This window comes from Chanodichthys erythropterus, chromosome 5 (assembly GCF_024489055.1).
Source record: "Chanodichthys erythropterus isolate Z2021 chromosome 5, ASM2448905v1, whole genome shotgun sequence".
Lineage (NCBI taxonomy): Eukaryota > Metazoa > Chordata > Actinopteri > Cypriniformes > Xenocyprididae > Chanodichthys > Chanodichthys erythropterus.
This window is the reverse complement of record NC_090225.1, coordinates 31,499,280-31,515,053: the sequence shown is the minus strand read 5'-3', so window position 1 is coordinate 31,515,053 and position 15,774 is coordinate 31,499,280. Positions and strand designations below refer to the sequence as shown.

Genomic DNA, 15,774 nt, shown 5'->3' with positions numbered 1-15,774 from the left:
GTGTTGTCTAAATGTCATTGTAACTTCTGACAGGGAATGTTTTAGTGTAGTAGATGAGCAAAGACTCCATCATCCAGTGGTTGAACTCTTGGGAAGGTGGGCTGTACCCTTGACACATTTACACAGCAGTTTTCACATAACTCCTGTGAAGAAATGTCCAACCCAGGAGCAGCGCTGCCATTGTGCAGCAGACGCGTAACCCTGATCAAACCGCCCCTCTTTATTTAGTCTGTCACCCTTGGCCTGGGGTCTAAATGCCGTTCCCATCGCTGTCAGGGGCTGAAGATGGATTGGTCCGGCCGGGCCCCCCTGGAGCCGTGTTTGCCTGAGGAAGTCCTGAGGTGCAGAGGTCAGTGTGGTGGACGGCGGGGGGCGCAGATGATGTCCACGCTTTATTGAGAGCTCTTGCTGCCTATTCACACACCAGCATGGCTTCCCAAAGAGGGAAGGTTGTAAATGCCTCAGAAGAAACAAAGATAACCCGACGCCCATCCCCGCTGGCAGGGGCTCAGTGAGATTGGATTGTATTGATTGTGTTGTGAGCTGAAGCCCTGCAGACATGAGCTGTGATTGCTGCTGTCTCTGCTGACGCTGGTCCTCGCTTTCAAATCCATTTCTATAATGTAACAAAAGTGTTTCTGAACTCAGTGTGAATCTATACAGAACTCTAGGAATCTTGGCTCAATTTTAAAGACCCCTTTATGCCAAAAAGCTCTATATAAGGAGATATGTCACGGATTGTGATTATTTTCTTCGCTTCGATGGTTGAAATGACTTAATCTCTTCAGTAATATTTCATGTTAAAAGAGCGACTGAGACTGAGACTCTTGTTTTCGCAGAAATCTTCCTCGTCTCGGTCCGAGACTTCATCTTTACAGACACAGATGCGAACTGGGACTGAAATACATTCATTTTTGTCGTTAATTTTGAAGTCCTTTCGCATATCTGCCATATAAGATCTCAATATATATATATTGTCAAGTCAAATTTTATTTATAGAGCACAAAGTTTACAAATCTTACATAATTTTAATTAAATTTTTAGTCATTTAATTGTGCTTTTGTCTTTTTTTTATATTGCTATATAGGTTTAATTTATTTTTGTTTCAGTTTTAGTTAACAATAATAACCCTGATATATATATATATATATATATTATATATATATTATATATAAATATTGCTAAATATATTAATATTATTTTAGTTTTAGGTATTTTTTTCCAGTTAATAATTTAAAGGCTTGAACGTAAACTTATGTTAGTTTATTGCCAAGGCAACATTTCTAATTTATGTTTTTCAAATAATATTTATATTTTATTTTATTTTATTTCAGCTTTATTTCAATTAACAGAAATGTCTCTATCAGTTTTAGTTAACAATAATAACTATAACCATATATACATATAATATATATCTTAAATGTCTTTTAGTTTCATTTTTTTATTCTTTAATGGTATTATTATGTGTCTTGTTGTAGTATTTATATGTTTGTGTGTGTATATATATATATATATATATATATATATATATATATATATATATATATATATATATATATATATATATATATATATATATATATATATATATATATATATATATATATATATATAAAGGGAGGATGAGGTTTCTGAGAGAAGAGAGAGGTTTGGTTTTCTGCTGGATACTGTGGGAGTTTGGAAGTATGAAAACATTAACATTGCTGAAAAAAGTGATCATGAGAGACTCTCACATACTGACTCCTGTCTGTTCCTGCTCCATTGTTCCTGAACACACACACACACACACACACACACACACACACACACACACACACACACACACACACACACACACACACACACACACACACACACACACACACACACACACACACACACACACACACACACACACACACACACACACACACACACAGTTCCAGCTGGGTACCTTGGTCTCCTAGCAACCTTCACCTCAGTAATTTGACTGGCGGCACCTACGGTGAGGAATCATTGATTCACAAAGCCTCAGGACATTTATATTACACCCGCAGAAACAGACGCAGAGACGAGACCTTTAGATTTCTGTGGGCCATGAATAAATCGCTGCTGTATTTCAGGCCGACATCACATTATTTGCTTGGCTGTGCGTCAACATGAGCGAAAGATAATAGTGCCGTTCGTTAGCGGGTGTAACGATACAGTCATGTCACGATTCAGTTAGATACATGATTCCTTACTCTCATGATACTTTAAACAAAGACAAAACAGGGTTAAAATGGCATTAAAAAAATAAATACTTCTAGGACATATGATAAACAGTTATTAAAAAGTACTGTTCATTAAAATGCAAAATGTGGTATTACATTATGAATAAGACTTGAATAGGCTTCCCCATGAACAAATATTCATAATTCTGCTTAGCTAAAAAATACAGATTTAAGTTCGACACATATGCCTACACACCATTACAACCATTTAAAGGATTAGTTCACTTCAGAATTCAAGTTATTCACTCACCCTCATGTCATTCAGGATGTTCATGTCTTTCTTTCTTCAGTTGAAAAGAAATGAAGGTTTTTGAGGAAATCATTCCAGGATTTTTCTCCATATAGTGGACTTCACTGGGGTTCAACGGGTTGAAGGTCCAAATGTCAGTTTCAGTGCAGCTTCAAAGAGCTCTACATGATCCCAGACGAGGAATAAGAGTCTCATCTAGAGAAACCATCGGACATTTTCTAAAAAATAATAAAAAGTATATACTTTTTAACCACAAATGCTCGTCTTGCACTGCTCTGTGATGCTCCACGTTTTACGTAATCACGTTGGAAAGGTCACGAGTGACGTAGGTGGAAGTACTGCAATAGGGCGAAAAAATTCAATGTGCTCTGATTGGTCGGCTGGAGCAGCGACTCGTGCTCGAATATGTGGGTCAGCAATTTAATCATCTGTATTTTAGTTGTTAAAATTAAGTATTAAAAAATTAGTTATTAAAAATATTATTGGTCTATTACATGTTTATTACATGGTAACCCACCAGTCACCCATTATCATACCCTAAACTTAACCCTATGGCAAGTGATTTAGTTATCAGTATTTAAGCATATAAAAATACACCTAAAAATGCACTTTAACTCAATACTGTCACAGGATCAGTTTCACAGTTTACCTGAAACCCAACGGTCTTCGTAAGTTGTGTGTGTGCTGATGACATCACTGAAAATGATGGTGTCCTCTGTCATCTAAAGATAACGGCCTGTGAAGCTTTATGAACCGATAAAGAGCCAATCACTGGCCTCTGACCGCAATCCACCCGACTCATTACCCATGGTGCACTGCAAGCCTAGAAAGAGACGATGTGTGTATGTGTGTTTGCACAGAAGCCTTCTATCTATATTTATTTATTTAGTCCTCATGCTCTCCTCTCTGCTCCCTAAAGTGTGTCAGAAGAGTGACACACATAATAGCCCACATACAGCATCACACACACACACACACACACACACACACACACACACACACACACACACACACACACACACAGGTACGCACATCAACACAAGAGTCTGTCATACGTGCTTTTAGTGCCAGAATCTTTTGCACTGCTGAGTTCAATAGGAATATTTTCATGGCGTCGAGAGACGATGTGAGTGTTCGTCTGATGCGTCCAAACACAATCAACAACATAAAACTGCCTGACAAACCTGGCTTTGAATATTCATATTTTGTACATCAAAAGCCCGAAGGAAAAGAATGCCTGAGAAAATGTGTGAGAAGAGCAGATATGAATGAATGCGGTGCTTTACACGACTGACACTGAATAGAGCGGCACACAAAAGACACTTCACTGCCGTTAACGAGGAGCGTTTCTCTCTGTCCGGCACATTTCCACATTGTTCAGTCCAGCGCTGCTTTGGCTGGAAGGAGCAGAATTCATTACAGTACAATTAATCGTCTGCTGTCATAACGTGCTGATTATATATTATGTGAGGGTTATATACAATCAATTATGTGTTTTGTATAATTTAGAGGTATGCATGAATATGCATTTACAGTATTTGCTCCATTTGTCATGCCATGTTTTTAATTAGATGGGCATTTCCAACACATTACATTGTGGGAAATGCAACCACAGTGTTCAGGCTGTAAACATTTTAGAGGCGTTTTTAAAATATTGAATATACTCTTGCCTTGGGGTAAATTGGGACATATGTTTTCAGAGAAACGTTTCATTGTTCTTTCAACTAGAGCTGCATGATTTTGGGAAAATTTTTTATTGTGATTCTTGGCTGTTCTGGTTTGTAGGGCTGTAATGCACAGCTAGCCGTGGATTATCCTGCTTATACCATGATCATTTGCCATTATTGACTATTTAAAGCTGTTATTGATGTTTGCAGCACAGTATTTAACTGGAAGAGTAAAAATGAGGGTTGTTTTCATCAGTTCTTCTGAACAAGTACAGAATCTCCTGATCAAAACACAGGTGAAGAAGAAGCAGGAACAAGCAATAAAAGCATTGCTGATGTACACTGTTGTCTTTGAAAAAGCATGATTTTCTCAGCTTTTTGTTCAAAATGTTGCCCACATTTTTTAAAAGCAGAGGCTCTGTTCTTTCTTTTGATATATTGCATGTTCAGATATTCATAAAACAAAATATTCTGGGGGCCATGAAATTCTTGTGAAAATTATAAAAAAGCTTCTGGCCATCTTCAGTCATTTTTGACCGAAACATTTTATATTTTGAAATGTTAAAAATCGTAGCTTCGTCAGAATGAGATGACACTTGGTGACTTTTGTCGCATTAGCAATATGAACACACAAAAAAATCAAGGACATGATTCGGACATGTTAAAGGGTCGTAAAAACAAATAGTCACACTTACCTTCAAAAATGGCCGACATAGGAAATGAATGGGAAATACAAAAAAATATGCCAACTCAGAGAATCTTTTGATGGTGCAAACTACAAATCAGACACTGTGCAGAAACAAAGTGTGCAGCACTGAAGGGGGGGCGCTCTGAAATGCCAAGAGTGAATAAAATGCCCTCCTCTGTGTTCAGGTTTGACTATAGTAAAATTAATGAAAAAACTGACACTTCAAATCAACATTTCAAACCAAAAACAAATGTAAACCTTGACAAAAAGTAGCCTTTGAGAATGTCTAAGTATAAATCCAAATGCAAAACTTAATAAAAATAAGTATCTGTGTCTAAAAACCACTAGAGAATGTATAATCCACTTTATATAGAGCTCTATAGGAATCTAGTGGTTACACCATGGCATTGCATAAGTCTTTCTTTTTTACTCCCACCAAAGGCACTAATCTACCTTTAAAAAAAAAAGGATTTTAAATGCCTTGTCTGTATTTTAACATGGAAATACTGCTTTAATTGAAAAATATATTAGAAAAAAAAGTGTATTATTTTCAATGGGAAAAATAGCTCATATTATTGCATAGTATCATAAAATATCCTCAACATTTTATATAATAATCAAAAAAATATCATTGAACAAAAATATATTACATTGGTTTTCCTGAAAAACAAAAAAAAGTTACTTTTAAAGGCTTCGGTCACTTTTGACCATAAAGAAGGTGAGTGTGAGTCCTAAACGAAGAGGGCCAGAGGGTTACAAACACTGGCCGGAAAGAGTTAATTATGGAGTGAGAGAGATACGAGTGAACTGCCTGCGTCTGTGCGGCGTCTTTCTACTATTAGTGAAGATGCAAGTTTCCAAAACTTCAGAAACAGTGATACTTCGTTGCTGAGAAATATAATGTAGTGAGTAGAGAAGCTATTTTATTAATATAAGTCACGGAGCAGCGTTGACAAGTTTCTGAACTCGTGAATGTTTCTGTGTGCAATCTCCCATCTGTGTGTGTGTGTGTGTGTGTGTGTTTGGTCCCCACAAGGAAACAAGCTTATAAATCATACTAAACTGTTTTTTATGAAAATGTAAAAATGCAGAATGTTAGTGTAAGAGGAGAGAATATACAGTGTGTACAGTATAAAACCATTACCCTCCAAAAAACATGTATGTACGTGTGTGTGTGTGTGTGTGTGTGTGTGTGTGTGTGTGTGTGTGTGTGTGTGTGTGTGTGTGTGTGTGTGTGTGTGTGTGTGTGTGCACCTTGCATCCAATCAGAATCGAGTATTCAGACAGATATTGTCTATATATTGATGATAACTTTTTTTTTTGATGCACGCCTGTCTCTGAACTGCCTGTATGATCTGAGATGATCACAGGACGATGTGTCGAGAGGTTTGATGTATTTCTCTCATGTCTTGTGTGATTGTTTACTCTGCTCTCGTTCAGTATGTCGAAGACAGAAAGCAGTATTTTTGGCGTTGTCGTTTCTGTTCACTCATCTGGCCCACTGTACGTGAACCTGACTGAACTTTGCACCTCATTTGCACAATGCTGGTTTTCTTTTTCATGGGTATTCTTTTTTTGTAAAGGTTTGTATTTATTCGTACACTTGAGAATGGCTCTTTCAGTGCTAAACCTCACATATGAGCATGATGAAGAAAGCTGAGGCAGGCTTTCATTGTTGGTCTGAATCTGGAGGGAATGAAAGCTATTTGCGTTGTCTCTGTGGTTACTGGACTTCCTCCGGAGGCTTCCAGACCATTCCCTGAGAGAGAGAGAGAGTCTGCAATAATGAGATGAAGAGAGACATTCCTAATTCTGTGTTATTATTACAGACAGCATGCACTATTAGACGAAGTGTTGGGTCATATTCTGAAAGATTGGAGTATTACATTAGTTTGAACCGGCCTGTTTTGAGATAAATCAGTCATGGATTCAGTTAAATAAATAAATAACACTGAAGACTGGAGTAATGATGCTGAAAAATCAGCTTTGATCACAGGAATAAATTACATTTCACTCTATATTCTCATAGAAAACAGCTGTTTTACATTGTAGTACTATTTCACTGTTTTACCGTATTTTTGATCAAATAAATGCAGCTTTGGTGAGCAGAAGAGACTCTTTCAGAAACATTATAAAGTCTCACTGACCCCAAACTTTGAGCAGTAGTGTATGAATAATGAGGCCGGTGGATGAAACCTGTGTGGCCCGTGTGTCACATCCGTTAAGAGCCAGACACTCTAACACACACTCATTAGTTCTGCCTGCTTTAATCGCACACACACACACACACACACACACACACCCTCTCTCAACCCTTAATCTACAGCGAGAAAAACACTGGAGTCGTGTCAGGAAATGATCTGTGCTGCTCTTCATATCAGCCGCAGTAAACGCTCAGTAAATAGCTGGATGAAAGTGAGTGTTGTAAGAGAAAGGAACTGCCAGTGTGTTTTCTTCTCATTAGTCTGTTTAGAGATACGCAATTAGCCTCTTAAACACGAGCGTGTAATCCGCTCAGATTACCCAGAGAGCTTTGTGCTCGGCAGACGATCACTTTAGAGCATGAAAACAGGATTTAGGATGCTGCTTTTCAGCTGCTTTTGCGTCGCCTGCAATGACATGTCTGTCTTCATTTTGATTTTCAAAAATGCTCTCAGTCTCACATCTGAAACAAAGAACACTGACAGTTTTTCAGCGCATGATGCACAAGCCTTGTACGATATACAGCAGATTCATTCACCTTTTGTTTTTCAGGTAGATCATCATTACAGCAGTTTTATGTTTTCCACTATAATTCAACAAAAAGGAACATTCTGTTTACTGGCCCTCATGTCGTTTCTAACCCGTTAGACTTCATGACTTGTAGCACAAAAGGAGAATAGTGCTGGTGGCTCTTTACATGCAAACTGAAGATCTTCCTCAAAAGAACAATTGAAGCAAATATCTGCAGTTTTCTCATGTACTCTGAAGGCTTAGTTAACAAAAACTATATGAAAGAAAAACATTTTTGTTACTTGAAATGAAATAAAATAAAATATAAAAAAATGTAAACATTTTATTTTAGCTAGTTGTTTCATTTAGTTTAATTTCCCTGGTGACAAAAAAAAATACTAAAATGTATTTGAAATAAAAAAAATTTTATGCTAAGTATACTACAAATACATTTACTTATTTATGTGCTTAATGGAAATACCCTGCAACTGTACTTTAGGTGTACTAAACTGGTATACTTAAAGTCTGCTAAATTGGATCATCTAATTTTGTACTTAATGCACTTTAATTGTGCAGAAGTAGTGCTGAGGTCCAACTACTCAATTCAATTCACATGTATTTGTATAGCGCTTTTCATGATGCATCTCAGTTCAAAGCAGCTTTACAGAGAATGCATGTCAACATCACAATTTAAGAATGCAGTTAGCAAATAATGTAGTAATTTAGGCAATTAATTTGCAATCACTGTTAGCAGTTTAACTGAACGTAGAAGCAATGAGCTCCTGGAAAAAATGAATTACATTAACAATAATTAGGATATAGAAATTGTGCAATGTGCATGTGTACAGAGATCATACAATCCTTATTAATAGTGATATTAAAACACTTTTAGGCATAATATTAAGAAATGTGCAGTGTGCAATATAGAAATACTCCGAATGATGTTTAATTATAATTTTATATCAGTAAGTCTTAAGTGATTTGTCAATAAATATGTTAATGGATTTGAAGTATGCTTAGTATAAAAAAATGTATTTTAAATAGATTTTGGTATTGCTTTTTTTACTATGGTTGATTTGCTAAAATAAACTAAAATGGACATAAAATTAATAAAAACTGCATTTTTTTTTTATCTAATAAACATGACAAAACAAAATTACTAAAACTTTAAATAAATTTAAAAAGGTAAATGTAAACATTTAATTTAAAAAAATAAATCATTTAAATAAAAACCATAAGAGTATCTTAATGATACTACACTAACACTGTTCCACATTTCCATTGTTATTTTCCATTGTAAACCTTGCACAATACTATGTTATGACATCAGAACACTTTTACAATAGTGCATGATTTGTAAGATAATTCTTTGACACTTGCATCACATAACCAGCTCCATTTGTGTGGCTTTTCTGATGTAGTAAACTTGCTCAGTAGCTCACCTGGTACAGAAGTGCACTTTTGATACGAGTCCCGGGAAACACAAGTCACCATAAAAGAGCTCAAAGAAGCAAGTTAAAATAACATGGTTACTTCAGCAAATGTGTTTTATGTCACATTTGCTTTTGTTAACTGTCTGTATGTTTAGAGTTTAGTGTAGGTGCTACTTTTTATTTATTTTTTTTATACATACTTGACATAAAAAGTGTATACACTGGAGACCGTGGAGCTGCATTTAAAAAAAGCCATTGTATTGGCACCAAAACTCTGTATTATCTGCTTAGGCATGCAATGCATTTGGGAAAAGCAGCTCCAGTGTCTCCAGTGAATACTTACAACATTGATTGTCACTAACTGACAAAATGTTTAATGAATAATGAGTAAGATAGCCTCATAAATCATTCATTTGAACACCTGATGTCAAAACAGAGTGTATGTGGATAATGGTTTCTGAGTATATCTCTATATTCCTATAATGCATTAATTATAAGTCTCTCATGAATGTTTTTCGGATGTAAATTAAGAAACGGTTAACTCAATGTATTTAGTTTCGTACTGTATATTGACTGTTGTGTGTACCTGTAATGTCATTTAAGAAATGCCATTATGTTGGATCTATCTATCTATCTATCTATCTATCTATCTATCTATCTATCTATCTATCTATCTATCTATCTATCTATCTATCTATCTATCTATCTATCTATCTATCTATCTATCTATCTATCTATCTATCTATCTATCTATCTATCTATCTATCTATCTATCTATCTATCTATCTATCTATCTAACTAATATAAATCATGCTAACAATTTGTTATAATATTTTAGCAATTTGCTAGAATATGTTCAAATTTTAAGATATTTCAAACTTTCAAACTTTACTCATCTAGTTAATACTAGTTTTTTGTTTATTTGTTTGTTTTTTACAGAGACTTGAGTGAGAACTTCATCCAGGCGATTCCCCGAAAGGCCTTCAGAGGAGCCACGGACATCAAGAACCTGTGAGACTCATAACACCACAGCACAGTACAAGAGATCAGACTCCAGCGTTTGCTAAACATCATTTCACTCTGTGTTTTAACAGTCAGTTAGACAAGAATCACATAAGCTGCATCGAGGACGGTGCTTTCCGTGCGTTACGTGGCCTCGAAGTTTTGTGAGTATAAAAACATACACTGTTAAACATACCTACTGCATCTCAGTACCTGAAGACTGATCAGAAACTGCACATAATCTATGGCATGAAAAAGAGCGAATCTCTACCTGAGTTCTAGTCATTCATTGGTTGGTATAGTCCCTGATTAGTGTCACATCTGTTCCCTGTTCCTTTGTGTTCCTTTCCTTGAGTAGCCTTCAGTCTTCCACAGTTCTTTGTCTTGTGTTAACTTTACATTGTGAATGTGTAGTATTCTTTTTGTGTTCATCAAAAGTATTATAATTATTCGTTCATCCTGCATCATGCATCATCTTTGGATTATCAACTTTACCCAACCCCTGACAGAACGAGAGATCTAAGAAAGGATATTTTATGGCGAATTAATAGCTACGGACATGCCCGCAGTTAGCCTCTTCCTGCTGGAGCAGGGGGATCACTCCCTCGAGGATCACACAAGGAACTTTGTCAAGCTGCTGTTTCTTACTCACCCCCCCCCCCCCACACACACACACACACACACTGGGCTTAACAAGGTCAAAGGCACACCTGGGTGCCGGTACTTAATAACTCACCGTTCACTGTCTGCCCCATTGAGAAAGACCTCGCCAGCCCCACTCTAGAATCAGAGCCCAGTCAGCGATCAGCCATGAGCCTACAGCTGGATCTGAGCCTAAGTTTGTCATGACAACAGAACCGGAGCAATCGCCAGAGGCTGATTTATTCGCTGAGCCTGAGCTCAACGCAGAGTCTGTGTAGGTGTCATATTGGTGGAGTTTGTGGGGATGGATTGGATGGATTGGAGCCCACCCCTGAGGTACAGGCACAGAGCTGCGCTATGGTGGATTTGTTATATTATGAACTGGATGAGGAGGTGTTTGCTGTGCTACAGTCACTGCTGGTCCCATCCAAGTCGTCCAAGTTATCGCTGTTGTCCAAGTCTTCATTGCCCAGCTCTAAGTCTAAAACATCACACATGGTGGTCCTGCCCAGCCTCCTTCTTCCTCCTCCACTGTCTAAGTTCCTCTGCCTCATCTTCGATCCCTGCCTTCAGCCCGTCGGCTCCTCCAGTGGTTCCGCTCCGTTGCATGGATCCTCCAGGGGCTTCCCAGTCATCAACTCTCCCTTAGCTCGTGGATCCCGCAGTTCCACCTCAAGCCTCCAAGCCCTGGACTCCACCTAGGCCCACCAAATTATCGGCTCCACCTTGGCTCAATGCTCATTCGGCTCCACCATGGAACACCACTCCTAAGGCTCCGCCGGGATCCCTCATTCCTCTTGGTCTACCTTGGCCAGTCGTCGTACTTCTGAGTCATCTGCCGCACTTCAACCCCTCTGGCTCTGCCAGGCTCCTCCTTCCCTTCGGCTCTGCCATGGTCCTGATTCCCACCGTCTCCAACCTGGTCTGCCAAGCCCACACCTCCACCTTGGTCATGCCCACCTGCAGCTCCAACGTGGCCCTCCAGGCCTTCGGCATCACCCTGGATATTCGGCTCTGTCTTTGTCTCCACCTCCACCAGCTCCACCTCAGTCAGTGGTCTCCCGCCTGGCCTCTCCACCAAGGCTCCAGATTGGACCTTCTTCACATCATGGCTCTGGGTCATCCTTCTGCTCCTCCTGTCACTGCTCTGGTCCCTCCTGTCTCCGCCCTGGCTCCTCCCACCTTCATCACCTCCCTGGTCATCATCTCCTCTGTGTCTTCCTCAGTCTGCTCCTCATCCTCCTCCTCCCTCCCTCCCTCTTTCAGTTTGAACTGTTTTACTTGCTTTCTAGGGAACGAAGAGTTATGTCACGGTCATGTTTTGTTCTCTGTCTGTTTAGTTTAGTCATTGTTTTCATTGTCTGTTTTGTCTGAGTTCTAGTCATCCATTTGTTGCCATAATCCCTGATTAGTGTCACACCTCTCCCCTGTTCCTTTGATTACCTTTCTTGTGTATTTAAGCACTTGCTATTTGAAAACACACAAACACTAAAATTGTGGACATAATTCAAAAAGTTTAAATGGTCCTAAATAAAATAGTCACACTTATACTCATTGTCAAATATGACCACCGTGGAAAATTAATGAAAAATTAAATATTCAGAGAATTTTTGGGGGTTACATACTACAAATAAGCCATCATGTAGAAAAAAAAGCAAAAAGCAGGGTTCATTAAAAAAAAAAAAAAATGGATTAAATAAGTGTATTGCATTGTAAAAATTGTTAAAACAAATTGATCATAATTATTGCATATATGTTATTTAGTACCATAAAATTCCAATACAAATTATTAAATAAAAAGTATTATTGGACAAAATTGCATTACATTGATTTTACTGAAAAGACAAAAAAAGATTACATTTGAGGTGTTCGGTCATTTTTTACTGGAGTATGAGTGAGAGCCTTAAATGAGAAGCACTATAGGGTTTAATTGTCTTGATATTTTGCAGAACACTGAACAACAACAACATCAGCGGCATTCCAGTGTCGAGCTTCAACCACATGCCCAAGCTCAGGACCTTGTGAGTAACACACACACACACACCCTCATACACACACAGTGTCATTCCATGCAGTTTTGGCGGGACAGCACAGGCCACACAGCTCTGCCAGAAGCCACAGTCCCTGATTCACACACACATACATACAGCAAATTACCCCAGAAATAAACACCCACACTGTTTTTATGAAATGTATATTCTGGTTTTTCTCTGGAATTTCTAAACCGTTTTACCACATGGAGTTTCTTTCTCGTGATGTTCCGGTTTATTTATTTATTTCTTTTGTTATTCAGTTACAGATTTATGGTTCGAAACTGACATTTCAGGTTTCCATTGAAGAATGTCATGAGGTTTTAGAGAATGAAAGCCAGATCCACGTAACTGCAGTCAGTTTCTACGTTCCCGGTTTTATTATTTTGAAACCGTTTGCATCAGTAAAACAGGATAGTTTTTTCTAGTTCATTCTGAAGCATGAGTCCCATCATATGCGGCACACGATCCTCCTTTACCTAACAGAAAAAGACCAGAAGATGGAATTACTGCGTAAAGATAATTGCGTATTGGCCAAATCAAGTCAATCACCTTTATTTCTATAGCGATTTAAACAATACAGATTGTTTCAAAGCAGCTTTACAGTGACCAATGGAGAATATGAGGAAAATAATGAACATTCAAGCAGGAAAACATGTTCTAGTGGAGCACAAAAACACAATCAAGGGCATAATATGGCCTCTTTAACATTCGTGCTTGCATTTTTCCTCCTTCAGCCGTTTACATTCGAACAACCTGAACTGTGACTGTAATCTTGCCTGGTTGTCGCAGTGGTTGCGCGAGCGGCCGACCATCGGTCTGTTCACCCAGTGCAGCTCTCCAGCTCCGCTACGAGGACTTAATGTAGCCGAGGTCCAGAAACATGAATTCAGCTGTTCAGGTAAGGCAAGCCCTCAGTGACCAATCTGCCATCCATTCTCTATTGTATTTTTCAGTAGACCTTATTGTAAAGTGCTGCCACCTACTGTAGTTCTCCTGACTGCCAACTTCTTATTCATTATGACTGTCTCTCTGCAGGTCAGTCTGAGAGCGTTGCGGTTCAGTCGTGTAGTTTGGCCACAGGCTCGTGTCCGGCCGTCTGCACCTGCAGTAATAATATAGTGGACTGCAGAGGGAAAGGACTGACAGCGATCCCAGCCAACTTGCCCGACAGCATGGCGGAGATGTAAGTTCTTGTAGCTCAAACAGTAGAGCACGACGTAAGCGATGCCAAGGTTGTGGGTTCAATTCCCGGGGAATACATAAACTGATAACACGCATACCTTACATGCAATGCAAGTCCCTTTGGATTAAAGTGTCTGCTAAATGCACAAATGTATAGCAAGTTTGAGCTTTTGAGCTTATGTCTTGTTTCCCAGTTCAAATATCTAAACATTCTTATATCAAGATACATTTACTGGAGAAGCAAAATTATTCAAGATATTAGTAGTCTTGTTTTCTGAAAAATGTATCAAAATGAAGTGAGTTTGTGCTTAAAACAAGAACATTCTGCCAGTGGGGTCAGAAAAGTTACAAAATACCAAGTCACAAATTCACTTGATTTTTATCTTTTTTTCTTTTTCTTCAGAAGTAATTTTTCTCCTCCAGTAAATGTATCTTGATTTAAGAATGTTTAGATATTTGTTCTAGAAAACAAGACAGAAACACTGGGAGGACACAGAGGAAGAACATTTTTTTGCAGTGCAATCTCTTACGATCTCTAGATTATAGTCACATGATCCACGACAGATGTATTTGGACAGAGACTGAACAGACCACAGGAATGTGCTGTCTGGAATCACTGCAATCCAAAGAATGTAAATTGTGTTTCTATATTTCCTACTGAGTGCCCTGCGTTTGAAGAGAAGGGAAATTCTGCAAGTGTTTAAGTCAAACTGTTATTGCCTCTGGCTCTGAAGGCTCTAAATGACCCTGACAAATGACTTTCCTGTTTTAAATGAGGCTTTTTAGACTGAAAACAACTGCTTTCTTCACAGTACTGTGTTCTGAAGCCGCAGGGTGTGCCATTAAAACAAACCCTTAAAAACACAACCAGCCGTCACAGAGGCTAATGACATCTAAACCAGACGAAAAGACAAACCTCGTCTCACCTTTATCAGTGCAGGCGATGTTTGCTGTGTTCTCGAAGTTTCTATCTCAACAGAGTGATTATATTGCCATAAACTTATCCTACGACAGATCAATCCAGCCAGGCCAGAAAAATCATACACACAATATACTGTATTTACCTGTTTTTTCATTAAAATTGTTATTCTTTAATCAGTTTGTGAGTGTACTCTCCTTAAAGCAACTTGAAAATGGACAGTATCCACCTCATTTTTAACATAAGAGTGTGCGCGGTTATTTGTATATTGAATGTCGAATGAAACTGGTTTTCAGTGTCATTCGCATCCAGTCATTTTTAGCTGTACAAAACAGCTCCTTATTCTGCTTGATACTGTAAACTGGTATTTTTTTTTAACCATATTTTAATGTATTTTCTTAATTATAAACACATTGGTTTTTTACCATTTACTGCACTTTATTCATCTAGTTATTTCCCTATAGCGTCTCATGTGTTCGCAGAAAGCAGCTTTTGTGTTGCAAAGTAAGGTGGATATGTTAAGGCAGAAACATATTCCCTGCTGCTAGGAGACGCATGATAAATGAAAACAATATAGGTGTTTTCACACTGTGCTTAACCCGTTATTGTCGTTCTAAACACCGTTTTTAACCCGGTAACATTTTACTCAGAAGCGGGGTTACCTGGGGTTACGTGTGCATTGTGAAACAATGCAGTGTTACGCTGCATTCCTGACAATCCAAAATACATATTTTTCCCACCTCCTACTCGGAAAAAACACCTGGAACACCGCTCAAAGTCACAAATCCGACCTGTGAACTCGGGACAGATTGATCAACCCCGATCTCAGCAATACACGTGAACCACAAGCCAGAACCCACAGCAGAACCAGAGCCAAAGCCTGCCCAATCTGACCAGGTGTGTGAGCCAGTATTGATGTTCATCCCTGAAGGAGTGCTGGTAGAGTTTGACATCGTCACTCATCCTCATGCCCCTGAAGTCTGCTCCTCCTCAT

General features: G+C 38.4%; 1 protein-coding gene across 1 annotated transcript in view; it reads left to right on the top strand.

The window, feature by feature from the left end:
* slit1a (slit homolog 1a (Drosophila)) overlaps nucleotides 1-15,774 on the top strand; it is a 96,897-nt gene that overhangs the window by 40,128 nt on the left and 40,995 nt on the right. Inside the window, exons 5-9 of the mRNA XM_067386891.1 lie at nucleotides 9,942-10,013; nucleotides 10,097-10,168; nucleotides 12,596-12,667; nucleotides 13,414-13,577; nucleotides 13,715-13,862. Coding sequence (XP_067242992.1) covers nucleotides 9,942-10,013; nucleotides 10,097-10,168; nucleotides 12,596-12,667; nucleotides 13,414-13,577; nucleotides 13,715-13,862 — 528 coding nt within the window. The remainder of the gene's footprint in view (nucleotides 1-9,941; nucleotides 10,014-10,096; nucleotides 10,169-12,595; nucleotides 12,668-13,413; nucleotides 13,578-13,714; nucleotides 13,863-15,774) is intronic.